Raw genomic sequence first — 27,422 nt, forward strand, 5'->3', positions numbered from 1 at the left:
CTCTCAAGCCCACCTACAATGCAGGTGCCAGCCAGTTCCACATTCTCACCGTCCTCCAGAGGAAGGACTTTTCCTGAAATTCCTTTTGGATTTATTGGTGGCCATTTTATATTCATGGATCTAAATTCTTGTCTCCCTGACACTTAAGCTTCTCTCTGCTCCTGCCCTGATCAAACCCTGTTGCAATGTTAAAAACTATATTACATTACCCTTGCATCCACTCTTAGAACAGCACAGCACAGGAACAGGCCCTTTGGCCCACGATGTTGTGCCAAACTAATTAAACGCCTAACTAACCTAATTCCTTCCAATATGAGGTCCATATCCCTCCAATCTCTGCACATTCTTGTGCCTATCTGAGAGCCTCTTAAACACCTCTATCGGATCTGCCTCCACCGCCACCCCTGGCAGCACTCTTCTGGGAGAAAAAAAATCTTTTCTTAATAGTTGCAATTTCTCTGGTCAGACATCTTCACCTTCTCCAGGGCTGCCTTTTGTGGCACAGATATCACAACCGTGTGTATGACTTTAAACACACCAGTTATTATATGCAATTCTTGGTTCTTGCATTTAAGGTGAGAGGGGGGAAAGTTTAAAGGAGATGTTTTTGTCTTACTACACACAGAGTGGTAGGTGTCTGAAACATGCTGCCAGAGGCAGTGGAGGCAGATGGTGGTATTTAAGAGGCTTTTAGATACATGAATATGCAGGGAATGGAGGGATATGAATTGTGTGCAGGCAGAAGGGATTTAGTCTAATTTGGCATCGTGTTTGGTCCAGACATTGTGGGCTGAAGGGCCTGTTCCTGTTCTGTACTGTTCTGTGTTCTGGACATTGGACCGTTTGGCCAATCACATTGTTCCATGCAGATCCCTTGGATTTGTTGTGCGGTGAAGATCCTGTCTATTCTGCCTCCTTTATTGGCAAAATCTATGCTGCCACTTTGGGAGGATCTCATTGGTCAGTGCAAGGAGTTGGTGGAGGAAGGTTTTCGGGGACTGAAGACTGTTCTGGGGCTGGCATCGGGGAACTCCTCGGTACTGCAAGCAGGCATCTTCTTTCTTGAAGATTGTGGCAGCTTCCCTGGTATTCTCCACCATGGCTTTCGGGAGCCTGAGGTGTTTGAGGATCTCAGACCTGGCACGATCAGTGATCACCCATCCTGGAGATTTGGGCTACTTGTACTAGGCACGTCAAAGCACCAGAGAGATACCATCAACGCTGGTTCTGCAAAATCCCTCAAATCCTCCAAACAGACAAGCGAATTAACTCAGTTTCCTCTCCCAGGCCAACATAGCTAGCACTGAGGCTCTGACTGCTCACACTGGCAGTGTAGTTAGTGTAGCCACTGCCTTGCAACTCCAGCAGCCTAGGTCCTGATGCATGGTCCCAACCTGAAGATGGACCCTTGACCTCACAATCTACCTCATTATGACCTTGCACCTTATCATCGACCTGCACTGCACTCTCTCTATAGCTGTTACTCTTTATTCTGCATTTTGTATCGTTTTACCTTGTACTACCCCAATGCACTGTGTGATGAATTCATCTGTATGAATGGTATATGCAAGACAAGTTTTTCCACTGTACCTCGACACGTGACCAATAATAAACCAATTCCAATACGTCAGCAACCCCACAGATGCTGCTCGACCCACTGAGTTACTCCAGCAGTTTGACTTTTTGTTCCAGATTCCAGCGTTTGCAGACACTTGTGTCTCTGGGTTCCATCCTGACCTCCGGTGCTGTCTGCATGGAGTGTGCACATTCTCCCTGTGACTGTGTGGGTTTCCCCCAGATGCACCAGTTTGCTCCTACACCCCAAAGGCACACTGGGAGGTTAACTGGCTGCTGTAAATGACCCCTTAGCATTCGTGTAACAGAAGAACCAATGGGGAGCTGATGGGCACGTGAGAGAGAATAAGTTACAGGGAAATAAGGAACAGGAATGGGATTGGTTGGATTGTGCTGTTGGGCTAGGTGTAAATATCATCAACAATTTGTCCTGGACCAGCCACGTGGACACTATGGACAAGAAAGCACACCAACGCCTCTACTTCCTCAGAAGGCTAAGGGAATTTGGCATAGCCCAATTACTCTTACCGGTTTTTACAGATGCACCACAGGAACCATCCCATCCAGGTGTATCACAGCTTGGTACAGCAACTGCTCTGCCCAAGACCGCACGAAACTGCAGGGAGTTACGAAAACAGCCTAGTCCATCACGCAAACCAGCCTCCCCTCCGTGGACTCTGTCTACACCTCCCACTGCCTCAGGAAAGCAGCCAGTATAATCAAAGACCCCTCCCACCCCGGTCATTCTCTCTTCTCCCTCTCCCATCGGGCAGAAGATACAAAAGCTTGAAAGCACATACCACTAGGCTCAAGGACAGCTTCTATCCTGCTGTTATCAGACCTCTTATACGATAAAGATGAACTCTTGATCTCCCAATCTACCTGGTCGTGGCCCTTGCACTTTATTTGTCTACCTGCACTGTGGTTTCTCTGCAACTGTAACACTATATTCTGCATTTTGTTTTAAACTACCTCAATGTACTTATCTATGGAACGATCTGTTTGGATGGCATGTAAACAAAAGCTTTTCACTGCATTTTGGTACGTGACAATAATAAACCAATACAGGCGTTGATGGAAATACCGAGCACCTCAAGTTAACCCAGGGGTACAAACAGCAGGAGGGGGAACACCAACCTACCCCAATACACGCCCACCAGTGTCAGAGTCTGAGGGTCTTGTGTGGGCTTTGTCAGCCACCAGAGAGTCCAGGGAAGGAGAGACATTCTCATCCCCAACCCCAAGGGACAGGAGAGGAAGGACAGGGTACATCTGGGGAACGTCCATGGGCTGACAACCGTGATGCACCCTGTACTACCTCAACGCACTGTGTAATGAATTGAGCCGTACGATCGGTATGCAAGACAAGTTTTCCACTGTACCTGGGTACAAGTGACAATAATAAACCAATACTCCTTTCTGCGCTAAAGCAGTCTGCTAACCGAACGTGACAATAACAGCCGACTGCAGACTATCCCCTCTCATTCCCTCCAAATCTTAAGTCAGTGACAGGCTGGGACGTCCAAAAAGTTAAAGGCTGTGGCAGAGTAAACCCAGAGAAGCAAATGTAAGTCTGAATAGTTAAAGCACACGCGACCCGGGGTAATGCAACACACATCGCTTTTGGGACTCAATCTAAAGAGCATTTAAGGAGCAAGGCCACTTAAAATCCTTTGCAGAGAGAGGGGATATAAACTTTTACACAGAGATACAATTCAAACTCAGTGTTAACTTGTTGGGAATTCACCAGTAGTTCTCTCTTACCTGTTTGCCGCTGTTTAAAGTTAAGCTTTGCCTGGTTTGCGTTGCGTTCTCGGCAAACTGCTTCATGCTGACCCGCCGCCGTCCGTGCAGCCCCGCGTCTGCTGAACCCACTCACCCGGCCGCCTCACCACCCCGCTCTCCTCCACCTGCAGACAACTAGTCCCCGGAAAAAGTTCCCGCCCGCTCTGAGCTCGGTGACGCGGCTTCTGTCAGGCGAACAGCATCGCGGAAGAATACAGCCTCTCCTCACTCACTGCAACCCGGGAGACGTCCATTCATAAAGCGTTGGTCCTGGATCACAATAAAATCTTTAAATGTGCACAATAAAATCTTTAAATGTGATTGGTAGGGAAATGACTTACAATGCACAGTGTAGAAATATTGTAGAATGCACCACGTAAATTAATTACAAAATGTTATTACTTATGCAAATTGCTTATTTCTAGTTATAACCAACTGTCAACAAATAGCAAAATAATCTTGGCATATAAAGTTAATAAAAACAGAAAATGCTGGAAAACATTATTTTCTGTTTTTGTTTCAGATTTCCAGCATGTGCAGTTATTTTTCCAATGTAATGGCAATTAAATAAATGCGACCAATAATCAGAAAGTTGCCATAGTCACTAATAATGGTTGCTGTTGGACGGATTTTATCGTGGATTACAGGGATTATACATGCAACAGTTAGCCCTGGAGGGACTGGACAATAAACATCAAACTCTCAGGATGAAAGGGCAGCTCATGAGGTCGTAGCTGGCGAACGGATAAGAGGGACACCGACATCTAGATCATTCGTAAATCTACACCAGTTTACAGTTTTTCTGCTAAGAGAGTATCCAAGTACCTAAAACTATAAATCGCTCTGACCTTGTAAAAATTAGTTTACATGGTATACAATAACATTTTTGACACGCAAACATTCAGATCATGGAACATTGAAGCCCCAAGACAGTGTGCCCTGTCTGGTGATACACTGGCTGTTTGAATTTAAAACTGAGGGAGTCTGCATAACTTCAAAAAAAAACTGACAAGACTCCTCGGTTTAGAGTTTATAAAAAGGCACCACAGTTTGTAGGAAGGTTGTCTAGAATGCCTGTAATATAAATAGATCACTTTTGTGCGGTTGTTGGAGCATTACTGTCTGTGTATTTTTATATTTCTGAATCATTATAGAAGGTAGAACAGGACAGCACAGGAAGAGGCCCTTCGGCCCACAATGTTGTGCTGAACTAATTAAGCTAATGGCGGCCAATTAAACTAATCCCTTTTGCCTGCAAGGTCAATGTTCCCTCCATTCTCTGCACGTTAATGTGCCTATCTAAGATATTTATTTATTAGTCACATGCACATCGAAACACACATCGAAATGCGACTTCTTGCATTACTGAGAATGTGCTGGGGGCAGTCTTCTGGCGCCAACATAGCGTGCCCACAACTCCTGATCACTTCTATTGTAGCTGCCTTCACCACCACCGCCGGCAGTGCATTCCAGGCCCCCACCACTCTGTGTGTAAAATACCTGCCCCCACACACCTCCATTGAACTTTCCACTCTCACCTTAAATGCATGACCTCTAGTATTAGACATTGTGACCCTGGGAAAAATATATTGGTGTCTACTCTGTGCCCCTCATAATTTTATAAACCTCTATCTGTTCTCCACTCAGCTTCCACCGCTCCAGAGAAAACAACCCAAGTTTGTCCAACCTCTCCTTATAACACATACCCTCTAATCCTGGTGATCCTCTTCTGCATCCTCTCCAAAGCCTCCACATCCTTCCTGTAATGGGGCGACCAGAATTGAATGCAATACTCCAGATGCAGCATTATCACGTCAAAGCAGAAATCAACACACTGTATTTTATCAAATCACTCCTGTGCACCCGTCCCTCAATCTGAAGGAACAGATGGCAGGTTCACCAGTGTCCCCTGCTCTCTCTACCAAACACGTCTGAGGCTGGATTCCCACTGTCTGCTGGCTCTTCCACGGAGATGGGGGGACAGAGGGAGAGGGAGAGAGAGAGAGAGAGAGAGATTGTGCATTGTAGTGCATTGTGTGTGTTGTCTGGGTGTGGTGCATACAGGATTGAGGAAGGGTGATTCAATTAAAATGCAGTCTGTTGACCTGCTTTGAGGTGATAATGCCACATCTGAAGTACTGCATTCAATTCTGGTTGCTCCATTATAGAAAGGATGCAGAAGCTTTGGAGAGGGTGCAGAAGAGGTTTACCAGGACGCTGCTTGGATTGGAGGACATGCGCTATGAGGAGAGGTTGGACAGACTGGGATTGTTTTCTCTGGTGCAGCAGAAGCTGAGGGGAGACCTGATAGAAATTTATAAAATTATAAGAGGCATAGACAGCTGATATCTTTTTCGCAGGGTCACAATGTCTAATGCTAGTGTGCATTTGTGTGTGGTGAGCATTGTGTGTGTGGTGAGTGTAGTGTGTACATGTGGTGTGTGTGGTGAGTGTAGTGTGTACATGTGTGTGTGGTGTGTGTGTGGTAAGTGTATGTATGGTGAGTGTAATGTGTGTGCGGTGAGTGTAGTGTGTGTGTGTACACATCCATGTAGAAAGATTTCCTTTAGTTGAGTTTTATTATCAACAGTGTGAAAAATGTATAAACAACAAAGGGTCTACTTCTAAATGTGGATTGCTTAAAAGGGTTTGGCACACTATGAATTCAAATGCTCCACATTTCCTACAATATTGGCTATACTTCAGACGGTATCCCATCGGCTGTAAGGCGCTGTGGAGTTTCTTCAGGTCATGAAAGGATCTGTAGAATGCAACTGTTGCTTCCTTTCAGATAGGTTGGAGAACCATCTGTCTGAGAGTTGCAGAGGTGGAAAACCATTGCAAATATAGTTAGTTCTTTAAGACAATCAAGGAGCTCTCTGCTTTTATAATCTTGTACAATTATAAATTTAAGCTTGTTTAAACACATCACTGCTACATGATCAGATCTGCAGTATCTTAGTGTTTTTATGTCCAGCTGTGGCTCAGTGGGTAACATTCCATTGAATCAGAAGGTTGTGCGTTTAGGTCCCTCTCCAGGGCCCTGGACACCAGAATCTAGGCCACGAGCATTGAAGGAGAGGTGCACAGTTGAAGGAATGTGAATGCAAGAGCCCGTGCTGAGGTGTCATCCTAATGTCTGGGGCAACATTTCTACTCCCTTAACATCACCGTACATGCTTATTAAAATCTTGCTGTTTGTGGGATCATGCCGTGCAGACATTGCCTGCTATTGCCTACCACTGTGACTGCACCTCAAAATATTTCATTGGGTGTAAAGGGCTTGGCAATGTGCTGAGATAATGAAAGGTTTTATTAAAAAATACACATTTTCATTGAAGCAACACAAAGCGCTGGAACTCAGCGAGTCGGGCAGCATCTGTGGAGGGAAATGGACAGTCGACGTTTCAGGACGAGACCCTGCCTCCGGACTTAAGCCTCCAGCACTTTGTGTGTTGCTCCAGATTCCAGCATCTGCAGTCTGTTGTGTCTACATTTCCACTAAATATCGTCAGGGACCATGGACCATGGACCATGACCCTTCAGTTGAGTTATTCATTTCAATTAACACCCAGAAGATCCAATGTGCAAGTAATGGCCATGACAACAAAGGCTGCAGGTGATCACCGGTGACACCTATCACCTGCCAGCTCTTGCTCCACCCCTCCCCCCACCTTTTATACTGGCTATCACTCCTCTTTCCAGTTCTGATAAAGGGTCTCAATGCGAAACATTGACTTTTCATTTCCCTCCAATAGATGCTGCCTGACCTGTTGAGTTTCTCCAGCTCCTTTGTGGGTTGCAGGTGATTACCTATGTGGAACCTGGTTACATCACATGAAAAAAAACCTAGTGACAAAAAAAAAGCCAATAAGGAATTAAATCTACCTGCAACCATCCCCAATCACTTCCCCTTACCTTTTCCTTTTACGAACTGTTATCCCTCAAATAATTCCAGTTCTGATGAAATCATTAACTCAGTTGTTGTAAAACCTGACCTGCTGAATATTTCCTTATGTTTTATTTTAGTACTTTGCTCACGTTACTATTCTTAGCCACACACTCATCAGGGAAGAGCCTGCATTGGCTCATCTCCTGGCTCCTTGGTGCTTACTTCATAATCAACCCTAGCTCCACCCCCATTTCTCGTCTACAGAATTCCCCAAGCAAAATATTTGGGAGTTTCCCCATGCATGCTGCCAACACCTGGCACTGCATGTCTTCCAACTGTATCCCTTCCCCAAAGTTTTCAACCTGTCTCCATTTTCTCTACATATCCCTTAAAAACTCTTTGTCTAACCTTTGGATTAGCAGCACTAATGCACAGAACTGAAATAAAACAGACAGCAGTGGAAATATTCAACTGCCTAAAGTTCACCGTGATGTAGGCAGCCAGCATAATCAAAGACCCCACCCACCCAGAACATTCTCTCTTCTTCCATCAGGTAGAAGATACAGGAGCCTGAGGGCACGTACCACCAGACTTCAGGACAGCTTCTACCCCACTGTGATAAGACTATTGAACAATTCCCTTAAACAATGAGATGGACTCTGACCTCACACTCCACCTTGTGACCTTGCACCTTATTGCATTGCACTCTCTCTGTGGCTATGACACTTTACTTTGTACTGTTATTGTTTTTACCTGTACTACCTCAATGCACTGTGTATTGAATTGACCTGTATGAGCGGTTTGTAAGACAGCTTTTTGCTGTACCTCGGTACAGAGTGACAATAATAAACCAATAGCCCTCCTATGAAAGCACCTTTGGGATTGTGCAAATACAGTAACATTTTATCCATTTTGCTTCTATAGGTGTCTAAATCCAAGTGTGAATAAACTGAATCCTAGCAAGAGTTCTCACTGTAGGTCATATTAGCCAGTCATTTACCTTTGTTCCTAGAGACAGGGCACTGAATTCAATACATGCAAGCCCATTTACTATTGATGTGAGCTCTATTGAAGACCTAAATTAGATGCATATCTAACGATCCTGGATTGAGGTAACTAAAATTCAAATTGTTGCCTGATGCATTATGTAGCAATTCCCATTTCTATTTCATGTGCGCAGAGGAAAGTAATACATGTAGAAGCAGACAGCACATCCATTCTAAAATGGCCAAGAATTTTGAAAGTAAACTTTATACATTTTGAAAAGGCAGGATTACAACAGTGTAAACAATCAATACATTAGAACCAAACCAGCAACTCCCAAATACAATTTCAATTGAAGTTCACCAGTAACCATCCATGAGCATTTGTTTACAAATAAGACTAAAATAATTTGTTACAGCACATTTACAGTTTGACTGATTAGAAAAAGCAAAATACTTGTACAAAGTGTATTTAATCCTCACTTCTGGTAGCTAATATTATACTGAGTGCTTCACCAGTTCAGATGGTACAGCCACCATGAGCCCCCTTTCAAATGCACATTTTGTTGTTACTTCTGCACTCATTGAAATGATTACAGCTTCCAGCACAGGAGGCAAGCCACAGCAAAGTGAAAAGGCAGAAGTAGGTTTGCTCTAACTGTCCCCAATGTGCCATAACATTAACACAGGCCACTGTCCCATTGAATTCCTGCATGTGCTTGTGATTTCCAAGGATATGTAACCCAAACATCTTTTGCTTAGGCAAACCCTTGTGATTGAAGTGATTCTTGTGTTCATCAATCCATTGAATGGCCATGGACCCAAAATTCAGGCACCAGCTGAGATCGTTCAGCCCTGATGAAGAAATACATTATTTTTAAAAAGGCCACAAGGTTATCTGAGCTCTGCATTTTATGAGGCATTGATGTGATGTTACTGCCTGCATCTCCTTAATGTTTTGAACAAATCATCCTATAGCATTACTCTGGAGGCAGATGGCAATAGGCTGCTGTCTGGCCTGAGTTGGTTTTTTGCCTCATTTAAGTGGGAAAATGGAGAAAGGTAGAAATTTAAGCAAAAAAGGATTTTGCTTGCAACCAGCCACTAAATAGAGCAGTTTGGTTCAAAGGCTCTATGGAAAAACTGCAATATATTTGAGAGTTTGCAGGTTTATGACAGCAGTGGACATCTAAAAATTCTCCTTATTGCTTTCAATGCAACTATGAAAACAATGTCCCACAATCATTACTTACTAGTACATGTTGATATAGACTTGTGTACACTAGACAGTTTGGACCAAGAATCAGTGCTGGCAATTCCAAAAGGATGCATCAATGCAGGAGAGAAAAATTCCAGGCACTTTGGGCCAACCCATTTGGAAGGAGCAGAATGGTCAGGTCCAGTCACTACAGCCAGACATGGGAAACAGACTTGCAGAGGGATCATGGTCAACAGTAGCAAACCCCGTTCTACATGAAGGGGTCTCTCCATGGGCAAAGACTGGCCACTTCATAGTGCCAATGCTCCAAAATATTGTAGCCACAGAAACCCAGACAATGAGAGCAATGGAATTGTCCCAAAATTTAAATAATCAGATGAAATGCAGGAACACAGTTAAATTTAGACCCTCAGATCCTAAATAACAGATTGATGAAAATCTATTTCAGGTGTTAATCATTATGCCAATCAATATAATGCAAGCTGTGGACAGCAATGATACAGATTTCAGGAACAAGCTGGGCGAACTTAACCACAAGATTAGAAAGCATTAGTGGGGGCTTATGTGGCACCAAGTCCAATGGATTCTGATGAGACTAGTCTGTATGAGACTCAACATTAAGCATGAATGTGCAAATGAAGGGGCTGGTTTAAAAAACATCACATGCAGCCAATGAAATCTCCATTTGCTAAAAAATAAAGTAAGACTTGTCTGCAAAGCATCTGTTGGGGAAAACTTGGTAGAGCATTAAACTCAAAACATGCCCTTCCAATAGGAAAGTGATCACAAGTGAGATGCTTGCTGCTATATTGGATGTTGTATTAATTGCTCTACTCTCTAATACTAAAATGGTACAAGGAAAATGTTTCCCAGTAGTACTATTCATAGTTTCCATCAAGTGCCTGAAGTGTAATCATTTCCAACCCTCGCCATTGTAGTCTTAAACCAGACCCCAGTTGCTGGAGCAGCAAGTACGCTTTCCATTGTGGAGAACCAAGCTTTTGATTATCATCAACCATGGCTGTTGCCTTGCCTCAACACACTTCCTCAAGTGGAATAATTCCTTATACAATTTAGTGTATTAATTAGTGAAGTACTAACAATTTGGCTTGTGCAGCATCAAAACTACAGAATCTGACAATGCTGATCCACAACGCTTTTGTTGATTTTATGACCCTCTGAACTAGACTGAGGGATTGTACATAATATGAAATAGAAGCCACTTCTACATTAGATGCAATATGAAAACTGGTCTTCAAGATAAATCACAAAAGTTGGAATGCTTGTTGAAAATTGGTCAAAAGTTGCTCCTGACCTCAACTATAAAAGCTAAACTTCAACATGTGAAGACAATCTTCTCATTTAATGGAACACACCACCTGAGCTGGGGAGACAGAGGAAACAAAAAGATGTCACAGTTGTACCTTATGGTGACATCTTTGTATGGAAACAACTGCATGCTCCCTTTGGATTGCTGAATCAGGGATGAGACAAGTAACTGGAATAAAATAAGCAGCTTCACTTTAGGGTTAATACTTTAACAGTGCGTGCACCCACATCACAACACTTCCAGATAACAGGATACAGGTTTCTCTCCCTTCCCCACAATCCCCAGGGAGTTGGGCCACACAGGGCAAGAGGGAAATCAAATCCATTCTGTACCACTCCCACCTTCACAACTGGTTTGTAAGTGACTTTGGCAAAGGAGAACCACAACCCAAGAGTAGCTCACTGGGGGAGCAAGTAACTGAATGAGGAGACACATAGTTCATACAGTAATAGCATACTGTCACCACTGGAAATTGTTGTCACCACTTAAAGATTAACCAGAGATACACAGACAGCTGCCGCATAGTACCTGTGCTTTTCTGTAGCATTGGCCACATGCAGCATCCTAGGGCTTCTGCTCAGTGTAATCTTTGGCTCAATTAAGGTCAATTCCCATATGCCAACACAGGACAATCTAGATCAGTGCACAATAGAGGGAACCCTAGAGGAATAAGACCCTTACTTTGTTCCAGTGTTTTGTCCAGTGGGTTGAATGCAAATTGTTCAAACTTGTTCTGTTAAATCAAGGCTTCCTCGGATGGCATAGCAGGCAAAATGCAGACATTATGTCACACTATAAAGGAAATCTACACGGGCAAAGACAGTACCCAGTGAGAAATCACAATACCTGGCGAGAAAGACCAAGATGCCTGTTTCTGATCAACAGACAAGCAAGTTCTGACTGTGGTGTGCCAATACAGGATAGGGGACAGTACAAGGCTGTGATGGATGCAATAACAAGGCACACCAATGTGGACCATGGAAGACGCCATCACCCATAGACTACACCAAGCACACTGCCACATTTGCGATGGGAAAGAGGATTCAGTTATGTTGGTTCTCCACTCAATGCTACAAGGCAGGTTTAACAGTAACATACAGAATGCCCAGCTGCACACAAGCATCCATAAAGTTTCACAAACTCATTTTAAACAAGGGACATCACACAAGGCAGAGACTGAGGCTACTGCAATCACCACTACAACTGTCAGTAACCAATGGAAACAATTACAACTCCTTCAGCAATTTAGGGAGAACCAGAGTAGCCCGCGGTCTCACTCACAGCTGCACATCAAAACAGAAAATAAATAGCCGTCTTCAACCCACGCTAACAACTGGCTGGTCTCTCAGTTTGATGTTCTGCAGTCACCCATCCAGGACGCACTTGATAGAACTGCTGTCTAACAGGCTGAAGACATTTCTCATATAAACCAAATGTTAGTGAAGGCAGGGGAGTGGGTCCAAGGTGCAGATCACATGATCTCACAACAGGAGTTCTGTTTCCGAGCCTGAAGGAGGAGAAAAAAATAAATCAAGTTTCTAACACAAAGCACTGGGCCCCTTCTGAGGGTCTTCTCACATCTAAAGCCTGTCTCAAACATGGATGCTGACGACCAAACAGTTCATCTTTAACTTTTTTAAATTTTTATTTACAGCGTGGTAACAGGCCCTTCTGGCGCAACGAGTCCACGCCGCCCATTTTAAACCCAAATTAACCTACCCATACGTCTTTGCAACGTGGGAGGAAACTGGAGCACCCGGAGGAAACCCACGCAGACACGGGGAGAATGTACAAGCTCCTTACAGACAGCAATAGGAATCGAACCCCGATCATTGGTGCTGTAATAGCATTGCGCTAACAGCTACGCTACCGTGTTGCCCTTGAAAGCCTAATAGAGAACAATCAGCATACAACTTGAGATAAAGGTTAGCCTATCCTGGCAACAGTCATATAGCACTGAAACAGACCCTTTGGCCTAAAAGGTCCATGATGACCAAGATGCCCATTAAGCTCATCCCATTTGCCTGCATTTAACCCATAATCCCTCTAAACCTTTCCTATCAATGTACCCATCTAAAGGTCTTTTAAATGTTGTAATTGTACCTGCCACAGTCACTTCCTCTGGCAGCTCGTTCCATATATGTGCCATCTCTATGTGGGAAAGTTTCCCTTGGGTTCTTATTAAATCTTTCCCCTCTCACCTTAGACCTATGCCTTCTCGTTCTTGATTCCCCAACCCTGGGAAAAAGATCACTCACCCTTTATGCCCATGATTTTTATACACTGACAAGATCACCCCTCAGTCTCCTACACTCCAAGAAATAAGTTCTAACCTGCCCAATGTCTCCCTATAGCCCAGTCCCTAGAGTCCTGGCAAAATCCTTGTACATCTTTTCTGCACTCTTTCCAGCTTAATGGCATCTTTCCTATGGCAGGGTGACCAAAAAAAAATACTCCAAGTGTGGCCTCACCAACATCTACAACATAACATCTCAACTTTCATACTCCATGTCCTGACTGATGAAGGCCAGCATGCCAAAAGTCTTCCTTCACCACACTGTGATGCCACTTTCAGGGAACTATGTACTTGTACTCTTAGATCCCTCTGTTCTACAACATTCCCCAGGGCCCTACTGTTCACTGTGAAAGTCCTATCCTGGTTTGACTTTCCAAAAGGTAACACCTTGCACTTATCAGAATTAAACTCCATTTACCATTCTTCAGTCCACCACTTACCCAGCTGATCAAGATCCCACTATAATTCTTGATAACCTTAATCATCTACAACACCACCTGAATGTCAGCTGCAATCTTACTAGCCATGCTTTGTCCAGTCTCATCCAAATCATTGACTCCTCCATGAGAATAGCTCTAAACGCCCCTCTTACCTTTAATTGGAATTGGTTCTTCATCCCAGGTTTTTGCTCCCATTACTCTTTCCCATCCTTCCAAATATTATCCTGCTGGAAGCATTTCTCAGTATTGGTCACATCTGTAAACCCCAGTTTCCACCCCCCAGCTCACTGAGACAGTGCAGTTTGACCACAGCATTCAACAGTTTACTGAACTTACTTGGACATTTATAATTTTTTGCTAATGTAGCTTAATATTTTAGTGGCTTTGCTGGTTTTTAAATGGTTGGATAGGAATGAGATTGAACGGGAAGGAATCCAACATTCTTTCAACACCAGTTGTTGTATACATGTGGTTGGCTCTATTTTCTTCCTACACATTGTACTCTTCAGCCTACAAGAATGTTTTCATAACTGAAGTTGTCAAAGCATTTGAACTAGCACACGTATAAAAATCTTAAAACCAAAGGCTGTTTGACACTAATGCTATAATGGGAATTTCCTGAGTAAGTTCTTGTAACAGCTTGCTGCTTTAATAACTCAATGGTATACCGATGTTATAGTGAGCAATGCTATTGGGAAACTTGCTGGTATATTAGAACTAGAAGTTAAAACACTGATGAATGGGAATGTAAGCCATCTGAGATTTTCAATGATTTATGCAGGAAGTGAGATTTATACAGGAGTGAGCAATTTCATAATGTTTATCTACGATTGCTCTGACATTTGAAGGCGGCAAGTCTTTCCACAATTACTCGTAAAATTTTCCATCAAATCTACAACTTTAAGAAATTTTTAACATAATCAAGAGCAGGCTGTCTTCTGTGAAAATCAAAAAGCTTCAGATGCTAGAAGCCTGAAATAGAGAGGAAATGGAAACACTCAGCAGGTCAAACAGCATCTGTGGAAAGAGAAATAATTAATGTTTTGGGTCAAAAACAAAACGGCTTTTTTCTCCAGTTCTGATGGAGTCTCTGACCCAAAACCTTAACTGCTCCCCTCTCCACAGATGCTGCCTGATCTGCTCAGTGCTTCAGGTAGTTTCTCTTTTTATTTCATCTTGCTTCTGCCCTCTCTGGAAATAGGATATTCCATTAATTAAACTGTGGTTCCATTGAGCAGCACAGACTTACCGTTTTGTAGAAAGCTTTTGACTGTGTGCCCAAAACTTCTGATTTTGACACCAGATCATCCAGCTTCTCCCCTCGTTCTAGCAGGGACTCCATTGTGTTATGCTGCAAAGTACCAGTTATAAACCAAACAGATTTACAGGTGATAATTCTTTATGCTAAACACATGTACAAATGCATCTGCATATCACTGACTGCAAGTATTTGCAGTTTATAAAAGACATACAAAGTTAAAATTTTTGAATTTGACACTTCAAATATTGTTTCTATAAATTCATAATTCTCAAAGGGTGATTGTGGAGCAAGAATGAATGATCAACAGGAAACCATAAATATAGAGGAGGTCTTTTGATAAGGTGTAAACGAACAGTAGCCAAAAAGGTTACTGCGCTAGGGCCCAAACCTTTTACAATTTATGCAAAAGGCTTGGATAAAAATGTACTGAAGGTATGGTTGATGGCACTAAGATGTTCGGAAGTTGTGAAGAGGACAAAGCAGCTAAAACTACAGATAGGTTAAACAATTGGGCAAATGGAACAATGTCAGAAGATGTGAAATTGTCCATTTTTGCAGGAAAAATAAAGGACATTATTTCAATGGTGAGAAATTGCAGAGCTCCAAGATGCAGAGGGATCGGGTTATCTGAGCACATAATTTGTAAAAGCCTAGTATACAGGTACAACACAAACAAATTATTGATTGTTACGAGGGCAACTGAGTGCAAAAGTAGGAGGTTATACCACATCTGGAGTAATCTGCAGAGTCTTGGTCTACTTATTTAAGGAGCAGACATTATGCATTGAAAGGCACTCACAAGAGGTTTATTGGATTAATGCCTGTCATGGGCAGGGCATCTCAAAGAAAGGTTGGACAGGCCAGGCTTGTATCAAGCTTGAGTTTCAGGAAGAGATTAATGAAACACACAAGATCCTGAGGTGATTTAACAAGATGGGAGAGGATATTTCCTCGTGGAAGAATCTAGAACTAGAGGTCGTTGTCTTAAAAACTGTCACTCATTTAAATTAAATGGGGCAGAAATCCTCCAAGTCCCGGAGGGCTGAGCACCTCTGGAACTCTCTATCAAAGGACAATGGAAACAGAAATCTTTTTAAAGCAATGGTAGATAGACACTTGATAAGAAAGGCAGCAAAATGTTGCTGGGGGTAGACCGAAGTGCAGAGCCAAGGTTACAATCAGATCAGCCACAATCTTATTAAATGGCAGAGCAGACGAGAGGGGCTGGGTGGCCTACTCCTGTACGTTTTTGTTCATCTGACCAAAAGGTCAGTGACTCTCTCTAGGTGTGACTAAAGCAGCAGTGTTCTAGAATGTAAACCCTGCGGGTGTACAGTCTGGTAGGGCTGATGAACATAGATTGGAAACAAAATCAGAGCAATCGACTGGGGTCAAGGAAGGAGAGAGAGATGTGTAATGAAGGAGAGTTGACCAGCTCCATACTGCACAAGCATCTACCCATGCACAGAAAGGCTTACAACAACATCACAATTATCTGCTCCAACTCTTACCAAGATTACTTTGGTCTCATCCAGTTCTGCTTGTACTTTACTCATAGGGTCAGCTTCTCGAGGGTTCTGTACAAAGGTAGGCAATGTAGTAAGTGAAATAGAGAAAAGGTGATCTGGGAGATAACCATGTACAATATGCAAAAGGTCAGACTTAATTAGATGGTCCAAAGAACCGAGGCAGGGATGAGTGAATTAATTTTCACATCGAACTTTGATCTGAGACTCATTCTCCAAAAGGCCAGGTGAAAAATATTCTGAAGAAACTGGATAAATAATGTTCCAGAAAGAAAAATGTATGAAGGACAAAGGGAAAAGGGCAGGGGAGCAGGTATAATATGGCTTTTCTTTAATAGCGTTAGCACAGCATAACGGATCAAATGGATATCCTTTGATTCTGAACTTTTGCATTGTGAAGTGTTGGCAGGAAGTTACAAAGTGGCAGCTTTTCCATCAACAGAAAAGGTGACCATTCCTTGCTGCCATGATCAAGGTCACTACAAGCCACTCTGTGCTCCCATTACAATTCAATACAGACCCAATCCACCTCTGAAAGTTCCTGTATGAAACGTGGAGTACTCAATTGTGTAGAAACAAAATCCAGCTCTTGGCTGGTACAGTACCTGATATCGGGCAAGTTGAGCATCCAGCCCTGTGTAGTGAATAGAGTTTGGATTTCCCGATGGCCAGTCGATACTATCCACCTGTTTGGAGAAGTCATCTAGTACCTAAAACAAAGAAAACATATCACAGCACCTGAACAGTCAGGGAGATTTCTGTGTAGTACCCAAACAAGTTTATTCCCCCTACATTCCCATCAACTACCCCACATTCCAACACTCACCTACACACTATGGGCAATTTACAGCAAATTAACCTCAAGCTTTTGGGATGAGAAGGAAACCTGAACACAGGAAGCTCATGTGGTCACAGGGAGAACATGCAAATTCCACACAGACAATACCAGAGGTCAGGGTCAAAGCCAGGTCACAGAAGCTATGAGGCAGCTGCTCCATTAGCAGTATCACATTCAGTTGTTTCATAACAATTTCTATATCAATGGAATTTATTCAGAGGTGTTCTCAAGATGGTTTAAAAACACCTTGGAGACAGGCATTTGACTCTTTTTGCACCAGACAAGAAAAAGCTGTTCAGCCTAATCTCACCTTTCTGCGCTCAGTCCCCAGTCCTGCTGGTCACAGTTCTTCAAGCAAGTTCACGAATATTTTTTGCACATTGTACTCCTACCAAAGCTATATAGATACATCTGAGATTTAGGGGGAGTTTCAAAATACAGAAAGTAAACAACACAGCACTGGCTGCACCACACACAGACTAGATGTTGATAATACAACTATTACATGGGGTGAAACTTTGAATAAATTACCCTAAAGCAATGATCACAGAGTTGAGCTGATGCACGTGGGAGGGTATTGTGCAAAAATCAAGGATCTGGATAATGGAAGGGACTCAGGGCACAGGGGAAGTCAGTGATGCACCAAATATGTAGGGAAATGGTGAACTCCAGAATCCAAATCCATTCAGTTTCTGGGGAATATTTAAAGCAGATGGTGTGTCATACCTTATCAAGCAAGGTGAAGCAAACTCTTGATGGATATTCACTGTCTGCAATAACTACCCCCGCCAATGAATCATTGCGTATGTACAGATGACACAGATAGTCTGTGAAAATAAACAGGGTTTTCAGAAGTGATTATAGGTCATTGCAACACTGTACAACCCAATTCAATAACAGACAGTTATTATTTAAACAGAAATTCCCCAATCCTTTGCATTCAGGGGACTGGAAAATGACAGTAAGGGCCTCTTCAATATCCAACCTTAGTTATATAATAGTGTGGTATATATTTTACCTTGGCCTGGCAGACCTTAATTCCAACAATACTTCCTCTTTTACTATACTTCTTCATCCAATATTTCACACTCATCCTCCTTTAACCACATCACCACCACAGTCCCCATGTTTTTTTTAAGACAACCGTTAAAGTACTTGTTAGAAACCCCACCTACATCCTCCACCTACATTCCCTTTGGGGTCTCTATAGCCATATTCATCCTTTAGTTATCCTCTTGCTTTATTTATAAAATGTGCTTGGATTTTCTTTGACTTTATTCATGTCCTTTCTGAATTACTCCTTTAATTTCATCTAACGTCTGTACTGCATGATGCAATAATGATACAATTTCAGATATAAACCTGTCAGTATGCTGAAGGATTTAAGAGGAGTTTACTAAGAGACAAGCAATTTTAGAAACATTCAATTTTCTTTTTCAATTATCTTCTCATCTCTCAAAGCATTCACAGAACCAAATCCAGCTGTCTCCTATGCCCAATTTATGCTCCCTTATCCTAATTGTCTCATTAACTTTTAACTTACATGATAAACTTCAAAAACTTGGTTCTCTCAACAATGAGAGGTATTTGCCTAACCACTTAAGGTAGAAATGTTATGTGACATTATATGGCCAGATGGACTCTTCCTAAACTACATTTTTGATTCATTTAGAGAATTTTATCAAACAAAATTTGACACCAAAATATTAGGGAATATGACAAAAACTTGCACAAAGGTTTTTATTTTTGATATATATGCGCGAAGCATCTTGTTCAGAGCTTCAGGGAGGGAATCCCAGAGTCAAGACTTTGACTCAACAGTTGGATGATTAAAATCAAGGATGATCAAGAGGCTAGAAATGGACTGCAAACACCTTAGCAAGCTGCAAGTCTGGAGGAGGTTGTATAAAGGAGGGGGTGAAGATCATGGATGGATTTGAAAAAAAACTGAGCACAAATTGATGTAGAGCAGAAGTGATAGCAAACGGAATTTTGTGCAAGATGGCAGAGTTTTGGATGTTAAATTTATGAAACGTAGAACAAATGAGGCCAGCCAGGAGAGTTGGGGGTAACAAAGGCATAACTCTGCACTTGCCGGTGAGCTGACACAGTGCAGTGGGTGATGTTACCAAGTGAGAACAGGTGGTCAGAAAATCATCTTGGCAACACACCAAGATTGTAAGCAGTCTGGTTTAGCTCAGACAGTAGTCAAGGAGAGTGAAGGAGTCAATAGCTACTGAACAGACTTTGGCACTGGTGACAAAAGATAATGGCACTGGCCTTTCCAAAGTTCAGCTAGAGGTTAGGACAGTGATGATAAAGAAGTGGGGGTAAGGCAGGCAAAGGAAAGTTCTGCCATGCTTTTGATGGTATTGCCAAGGGGCAACACATGGATGAGAAATAAAAATAGATCCTTGGAGAACATGGACCAGTTGGGCCCAAGGGCCTGTTTCCATGCTGTATGACTCTATAACACCAGTAAGAGAAGGCTATTGTAGGGGATCACATGGACACAAATGGGTAGACAAGAACAATCAGGCAAATACACTCCCTCTGAACAGATTAATGATAACACAAGGAAGGTGCTGAGAGAGGATTACGTGGCCAACCACATGAAAGGCTGCACAGAGGTCAAAAAAGAGAATAAGCAACATTACTGTTGTCACAGTCACAAAGGGCACCATTTGTGACTTGCTACAAGTCACCTCAGTGCTGTGGCAGAGGCAGACACCAAATCGGGTAGATCCAAAAAAGTAATTAGAACAGTTTTACCACCTCAAGCACAATGCCCTCAAAGTGAAAAATCAGACTGTCATATTATCCACACCAGAAGTCACATGCTCTTGCAGTTGACCACTGACTGCAATGGAAGCAAAAACTCACACACTAAAGTGTAGACTACTCTGTGTGGATGAGCTGGTAAAGGATGAGAGGAAACTACTTGGATTTAGTTAATTCGTTATTGTATTTTTTTAAAAAACTTATTCAATGCGCTGTTCCTCACCTTGCTCTTTCACCGCAGCTCGGCTTCCTTTCTGTGAACGTTCCACAATCAGTTGACTTGTGAAAGTCATGAACTCCTGGACACTAGAGGTTATGAACAGGAATTTTAATCCTACTACATCCTTGCACAAGTAGAGAACTTGAAATTACAAGACAACATTCACAAAAGATAGTTAATGCAATAGTAAGTCGTAAGGAAGGTGACAAAGCCCACAGGCAATTAGAGTGTTTCCTATTGCTATGGTATCAACTTTCCCCAACACCATTTAACTACTTTCACTCTTCTATTAACCACTGAATCAGTAATTATGACATAGGATGTCTTTTAACCATTCCCTTGGAGGAGCCAGTTAATCTTACTCAACTGCTTTCATTAGCCCTGTAAACTTCAAATCCCCCACTGACTAATTTCTAATTCTCTTGAAAAATCCTACCAAGTCTGCTTCTATCACCCTTTCAGAAAACATGTCTAAACCACAACACTTGCAGGATTTCCTCACATCACTTCTGTTCTTTGACAATTAACTTAAATTTGCTTTATTTGCTTAATGACCCATCTGCTATTGGAAAGATTTTTTCCTTCATTATTTCACCATCCATGATTTGGAACAGGATGGCAGATAGATTGGAAAACATGGACACAGGAGACTGCAGATGCTGGGATCTGGAGCAAAAAACAAACTGCTGGAGGAACTCTGCGGGTCGAGCAGCATCTGTGGGGGGTGGGAGGGGAGGAATTGTTGACCTCTGGTCAAGATCCTGCATCAGGACTCTCATTTCTTGCACTGGAAAATATGTTGCCATCATCTATAATGTGTGTTTTTTTTGCACCCATTATCAAATGAGTCAGCTACAAACTCGGTCGGAAATACAATGGTTAAAAGCACAGCTCACCAAATCACATAGATGTCTCCACTAGTGTTTATATAGGCATTTTCTCTCTGGATATTCTAAAGTGATGCTTTGTTACTGAGTAGTAACATCACACAAGGACTATGAACAAGCTTCAAGTCCTGTTCCAGACCAGAGGCAACATACATGGAGCAATACTTTTAAAAATTTGTAGGTCTCCACTTGGAAATGCTATAGGGTTATAAAAGAGTGCCATTTCCAGAACTCATTTACAAGATATTCAACAATACATTTCTCAGCCCAACAGCTGGACTTGCAAGTACACAATGCATTTGTAAAGGGCGTCAGCATGCTGTGGAGAAAAAGCTGGATTGGCATTTTAGAAAATCTATCCTCAAGTCGATTGACCAAACCCTTACACTGAACCATGCCCTCTGACTTTTAGTTAATACTCACTTCCCCAAGGCAATGGGCTCGAAGTAGGAACTCATCCCTTACTAGCAGGTAACATAATTTCTAAATTGTGACACCAGCTTTCTAAGTTACAATTTAAAAATTCACTCAGATTGATCCATAATGAAGTCAGGAGGAGTAGCTGGCATCCTAGTGCCTTTTGCAGTCTCTTTTGTTTTAAATACGTGAAGGAAGAAAGTCACATCAAAGCAAACTTGCCTTTACCCTCCAACTCTGTTTAATTAATCTTCCATTTCCCAGCCCTAGATGCAAGCATTTGACTGAAACTCTTCATACCTGGATCTCTGGAAGAAACTGAAGGACGAGACATCATAAGCAGCTTTCAGAAGGTTAGCCCCTGTGGCACCTTTGTATAATATACTCAGGCTGTACAACTTCATGTCTGCACTGCTGGCACGTCTTCCAATGACCTCTATAAGGCAAACAATAAAATGTGGTGCCAGGCTCAGAGAACAATTACCAGATATCACACAAGGTTACTTTAAGGATAAGCCTCTACGGTCACAGGGAACACCTCCACTAATGTATCACATTGCTAAGTTCTACCACTAGTCACTTAAACCTCAGAACTTCTCAAAGCCTTCAAAGGCTACTCATGATTTGAGTGCAGTTCATATGGAAACTATGTAGCCAATGTGCATAAAGCAAGGTCCCAATGATCAAAACGGTGCCCAATACAGTTATCCTAGAATATATACAAAGACTGAGCATCCACAGCGCTGAGGTAGAAAATTCCGAAGATTCATAACCTTTCGACCAAAAACCCAAGAGGCCCTGAGATTGGTACTTACAGTTCTAGGATCTCAAGCCAAGGGAAATGGGTTCTCAGCATCTACCCCAGCAAGCCTATTGTTTCAAAGATCTCATTCTTCCAATCTCAAGCTGATATAGACAATTTCTAGTTAATCTTTCCATGGAGGACAACAATATTATCCAAGGGATCATTCTGGCAAATCTCCCCCCTCTAAACTACATGAATGTGCTTCCAGAAGTAAGGAGACAAAAACTGAATCAAGTGCTTCATATACATTCAGAGGTCTCAAGAAGGAAGATATTCTTACTCATTAAACTACCATTTACCTTATTAATTGCTCAGTGTACCTGAACGTCAGCTTTCTGTGATTCATGCACGAAAATCCCCACTCACCCCCATCTGGAAAAGCATTTACAACAAACTCACCTCTTAAGTAAATATTTAGTTTTATAATTCTTCTGATTATTTCAGTTAATGCCACATATCTATACATTACACTATGCTACATCCCTGTCTGATCAATTCATTTCTATATCTCTTTGCAGACTGTATGCCCCCTTCACAGTTTTCTGTCATAAGATTTTCTATCACCATTTCAACTAAGACAGACGCAAATAGCCATCACACAAGCATTGACCATTATGGCACTCCAGTTAAATTTTTCCATTGCAATAGAGCCAGTTTATTCCAAATCTTTTTTTATTTTTATCAGTTTTGAATTGATGTTAATGTATCACCCCAATCCTATAGGCTCAGTATTACCTTACCTAACCCACCTACAAAGACTTAATGCAAGATATAGTGTAGAATTAAGTCAGATAGAGGCTCAAGATTCTTTTTCTGCATTGCTGGTACATAGATGACTGACTGCTTGTATTCATGAGGGAACAGAATCAGATCCTGTCTGGGGAAGAGACTGCATCTTGGAACAGCATAACAGAGGAAAACAGAAACTTGCCCTTTATACCTGTACTGACTCAAAGATCAATACAGTTAGTCCTACTCTTTCACCAATATATCAAATTGTTTTTCTTCCAGTTCTCTTTACAATGGAAGGAGTTTGCTTCCACAATACCTTCAGGCAGTGCATTTCAGATCACAAAAATATCGACTGCATTTCCTTCATGCTGCCTCTGGTCCTGTCCATCTTAAAACTGTACCTTCAGCAGCCAGAAACAGTTCCTCCTTAGATACTCCACCAGAGTCATTCTTTATTTTAATGAGTTTTATTAAATCTGCTTTTAATCTCTATATTCTTCTGGAGAACAATACCATTTTCACAGTCACACCACATAACTGCAATCTCCATCCCAGTTCCATTCTGGGAAATCTCTTTAACATTCTCCTTGTGGCCTTGAAATGACATCCTCCCCAATATTCCATTATTGAATATGGAACTCTGAGGCCAATTAGACCTCAAAGTGTCCTTAATTTTGTCCCTCCATTAATAAAGCATTAGTTCCCTTTTAAAGGATAGAGTCAGAGTAATTCAACATAGAAACAGGCCCTTCAGCCCAACTGGTCCATGCCAATCAAAATGCATTGCAAGTCCCATTTGCCAACATTTGGCCCATATCCCTCTAACCTCTCCTATCCATGTACCTGTCCAAGTGCCTTTTAAATGTTGTTATTGTACCTGCCTCAACTACTTCCTCTGGCAGCTCATTCCAAACACACACCACTTTCTGCGTGAAGTTGCCCCTCAGCTCCCTTTTAAATCTTTCCCCTCTCACTTTAAACCTATGCCCTCTAGTTTCAGACTTCCCTTTCCCTGGAGGAAAAAAAAGACTGCGTGCATTCACGCAATTTATGCTCCTCATGATTTTATACTCCTCTTTAAGGTCACCCCTCAATCTTCCACACACCAACAAATGAAGTCCTAGCATGCCCAAATTCTCCCTATCAGGCCCTCAAGTCCTGGCAAATTCTAACATTATTCAACACAAAAAGGGGCTCATTCAGCCCACTGGATCTGTAACAGTACTTGAATGGAGCCATCTGGTTAGTTTCACTCCTTCTTCACTATTCCTCACTCCCTCCATTTAATGTCCAATTCCCTTCTGAAAGTTACAACTGAACCTGCTTCTATTCAGATAGAACACTGCAGATAATCACTCAATGCTTTCATTGAGTCTCATTCTTTTGCCAAATGCCCCAAATCTGTGTCCTCCAGAACGCACCCAGCCCCACACCCTCCCCCAGCCAACTCCAACCTCCCTCCAGAGCTCCATCAACCCCAGCCCAGCCAAACACCCTTCCCCACCCCAGCACCCCCCTCAGGCCCGCATCCACCCACCGTCCCCTGCCCCGAGGCCCCACTCCCCCTGAACCCGACACCTCCCCATCACCACACCCCGACACCTCCCTCCCCCCGCCCCAGGTGCCTCATTCACCCTCCCTAGGCCTCACCCCCCCCCCCCGCTCCGGGGTCCACACTCACCCCCCCCCCGCCCCCGGGGTCCACACTCACACCCCCCCCCCCGCCCCCGGGGTCCACACTCACACCCCCCCCCCCCGCCCCCGGGGTCCACACTCACACCCCCCCCCCGCGGTCCACACTCACACCCCCCCCCCCGCCCCCGGGGTCCACACTCACACCCCCCCCCCCGCCCCCGGGGTCCACACTCACACCCCCCCCCCCGCCCCCGGGGTCCACACTCACACCCCCCCCCCCGCCCCCGGGGTCCACACTCACACCCCCCCCCCCCGCCCCCGGGGTCCACACTCACACCCCCCCCCCCGCCCCCGGGGTCCACACTCACACCCCCCCCCCCGCCCCCGGGGTCCACACTCACACCCCCCCCCCCGCCCCCGGGGTCCACACTCACACCCCCCCCCCCGCCCCCGGGGTCCACACTCACACCCCCCCCCCCCCCGCCCCCGGGGTCCACACTCACACCCCCCCCCGCCCCCGGGGTCCACACTCACACCCCCCCCCCCGCCCCCGGGGTCCACACTCACCCCCCCCCGGGCCTCACTCACCCCCCCCCCCCGGGGGCCTCACTCACCCCCCCCCCCCGGGGGCCTCACTCACCCCCCCCCCCCGGGGGCCTCACTCACCCCCCCCCCCCGGGGGCCTCACTCACTCACCCCCCCCCGGGGTCCACACTCACCCCCCCCCCCCCCCGCCCCCGGGTTCCACACTCACCCCGCCCCCGGGGTCCACACTCACCCCCCCCCCCCCGCCCCCGGGGTCCACACTCACTCCCCCCCCCGCCCCCCGGGCCTCACTCACCCCCCCCCCCGGGGTCCACACTCCCCCCCCCCCCCCGCCCCCGGGGTCCACACTCACACCCCCCCCCCGCCCCCGGGGTCCACACTCACACCCCCCCCCCCGGGCCTCACTCACCCCCCCCCCCCGGGGGCCTCACTCACCCCCCCCCCCCGGGGGCCTCACTCACCCTCCCCCCCCCCCCGCCCCCGGGGTCCACACTCACCCCCCCCCCCCCCCCCGCCCCCGGGGTCCACACTCACCCCCCCCCCCCCCCGCCCCCGGGGTCCACACTCACCCCCCGCCCCCGGGGTCCACACTCACCCCCCCCCCCCCCGGGCCTCACTCACCCCCCCCCCCCCGCCCCCGGGGTCCACACTCACCCCCCCCCCCCCGCCCCCGGGGTCCACACTCACCCCCCCCCCCCCGGGCCTCACTCACCCTCCCAGCTCCACAACCGATCCGAATCCAATCGCCGACAGGGTCCGGCCCGAACACGTCACTGCCGGAAACTGGTCCGACACTTAAATCCTTCCCATCCACACAACTCGGGCGGAATAAAACGAATCCCGCCCAGGGTCCTACGAGCAGTGCGCATGCGCAGGCGCGACTCCGGCTGCTCCTCCCTTCCCCCGGCACCTGGGGACAGGCCGGGGGGGGGGGGGGCGGTCGGGCTGCATCTGTGGAGGGAGACGGACCATTGGCGTCGAGATGAAGGGTCTTGACCTGGAATGTCAACTGTTCATTTCCCTGCATCGATGCTGCTCGACCGACCCACCGAGTTCCTCCAGCGCCTTTGTGCGTTGCTCCACATTCCAGCATCTGCAGCCTCCTGTGTCTCCAGAGATAAGATCAGATCTTTATCAGTCACATGTACATCGAAACACACAGTGAAATGCAACTTCTTTTGCGTAGAGTGTTCTGGGGGCAGCCCGCAAGTGTCGCCACGCTTCCGGCGCCAACACAGCACGCCCACAACTTCCTAACCCGTACGTCTTTGGAATGTGGGAGGAAACCGGAGCACCCGGAGGAAACCCACACAGACATGGAGAGAATGTATAAACTCCTTACAGACAGTGGCCGGAATGGAACCAGGGTCGCTGGCGCTGTGATAGCGTTACGCTAACTACTACACTACTGTGGGCTGCTTCAGGTGGGGACCTTCCATCACCACTGGCCGGTCCTGGCACAAACTGGAAAGGATTTCTGGTAACCTGCCCTTACAGTCTATGTCAGAACTGACCAGTGCTGATGTAAGGTCATCCACCTGTAACATCAACTAAGGTTTCTCTCCACAGGTGCTGCCTCACTGGCTGGGTGTTTCCAGCATTCGCTTTTATTGCACATTTCCAGAGATGACAGTGTTTGTATTTCACAGTTCCAGGATTTTCCCCACTTTCCCATGTTGGGCAGAAGATACAAAAGCTTGAGAACACGTACCACCAGGCTCAAGGATAGCTTCTATCCCACTGTTATAAGACTTTCTAATAGACCTCTTATACAATAAAGGTGAACTCTTGCTCTCTCAATCTACCTTGTCATGGCCCTTGTCTGCCTGCACTGCACTTTCTCTGCAACTGTAACACTATATTCTGCATTCTTTTCCTTTTTACTACCTCATTGTGCTTATGTATGGAATGATCTCTGGATGGCACACAATCAAAAGCTTTTCACTGTATCTTGATACATGTGTCAATAATAAACCAATTACTAATCTTCTGCTTCCAACTCTTGACGGATCAGTTGCAAATAACAAGCCTTCGCGACCCTCTCAGCTGTACCAACATCACTTGTGTCAATGATGGGATTGCTCTGAGTGCTGACGCAGACTCCTTGTTGACCAAAATTTTACCTGTAGTTCTCTCTGCATAGATGCTGCCTGACCATTTGAGTATTTGCAGCATCTTCTGTTTTTATTTTAGTTTTCCAGCATTTGATTACCTTTTGATTCACTTTCACCTCTAAACTTGCCCTGGCTAAACT

At 44.7% G+C, this 27,422-nt stretch overlaps 2 protein-coding genes across 5 annotated transcripts in view; both read right to left on the reverse strand.

Annotated features, from left to right (window-relative positions):
- Positions 1 to 3,480, reverse strand: part of sb:cb288 (uncharacterized) — a 29,343-nt gene extending 25,863 nt beyond the window's left edge. Inside the window, exon 1 of one of the 2 annotated variants that reach the window (XM_052040784.1) lies at positions 3,340 to 3,480. In XM_052040784.1, the coding sequence (XP_051896744.1) occupies positions 3,340 to 3,405 (66 nt within the window). In that variant the 5' untranslated portion in view covers positions 3,406 to 3,480. The remainder of the gene's footprint in view (positions 1 to 3,339) is intronic. The other variant, XM_052040783.1, reaches the window with a different exon arrangement.
- Positions 3,481 to 8,484: 5,004 nt separating this feature from the next.
- On the reverse strand, positions 8,485 to 26,485 carry ykt6 (YKT6 v-SNARE homolog (S. cerevisiae)). 3 transcript variants are annotated; one of them, XR_007958377.1, is made up of 9 exons: positions 25,881 to 26,481; positions 21,751 to 21,886; positions 20,150 to 20,232; positions 17,872 to 17,972; positions 16,913 to 17,017; positions 16,293 to 16,358; positions 14,770 to 14,871; positions 10,879 to 12,291; positions 8,485 to 9,090 (listed from the first exon to the last, which is right to left on the reverse strand). XR_007958377.1 is itself a non-coding variant. In XM_052041073.1 (8 exons), the coding sequence occupies exons 2-8, from the start codon at positions 21,852 to 21,854 to the stop codon at positions 9,085 to 9,087; spliced, it is 567 nt and encodes a 188-aa protein (XP_051897033.1). In that variant the 5' UTR covers positions 21,855 to 21,886; positions 25,881 to 26,485; the 3' UTR covers positions 8,485 to 9,084. The 3 variants fall into 3 exon arrangements, 2 of the variants coding, with proteins under 2 accessions (XP_051897033.1, XP_051897032.1); XM_052041073.1 differs by lacking the exon at positions 10,879 to 12,291 and having other exon boundaries at positions 25,881 to 26,485; XM_052041072.1 differs by having other exon boundaries at positions 8,485 to 12,291.
- Between the last annotated feature and the right edge of the window lie 937 nt (positions 26,486 to 27,422).

Source organism: Pristis pectinata, chromosome 29 (genome assembly GCF_009764475.1).
Source record: "Pristis pectinata isolate sPriPec2 chromosome 29, sPriPec2.1.pri, whole genome shotgun sequence".
NCBI classification, from domain to species: Eukaryota; Metazoa; Chordata; class Chondrichthyes; order Rhinopristiformes; family Pristidae; genus Pristis; species Pristis pectinata.

Bases quoted from the DNA above. Each gene is read 5' to 3' on its own strand.
- ykt6 (XM_052041072.1), bottom strand. From the start codon at position 21,854: ATGAAGTTGTACAGCCTGAGTATATTATACAAAGGTGCCACAGGGGCT. The intron at 16,359-16,912 runs GTACTGTACCAG...ACCTTTGTACAG, and splicing joins CTCAACTTGCCCGATATCAG to AACCCTCGAGAAGCTGACCC. The intron at 12,292-14,769 runs GTAAGTCTGTGC...CTCCTCCTTCAG, and splicing joins CAAAAGCTTTCTACAAAACG to GCTCGGAAACAGAACTCCTG.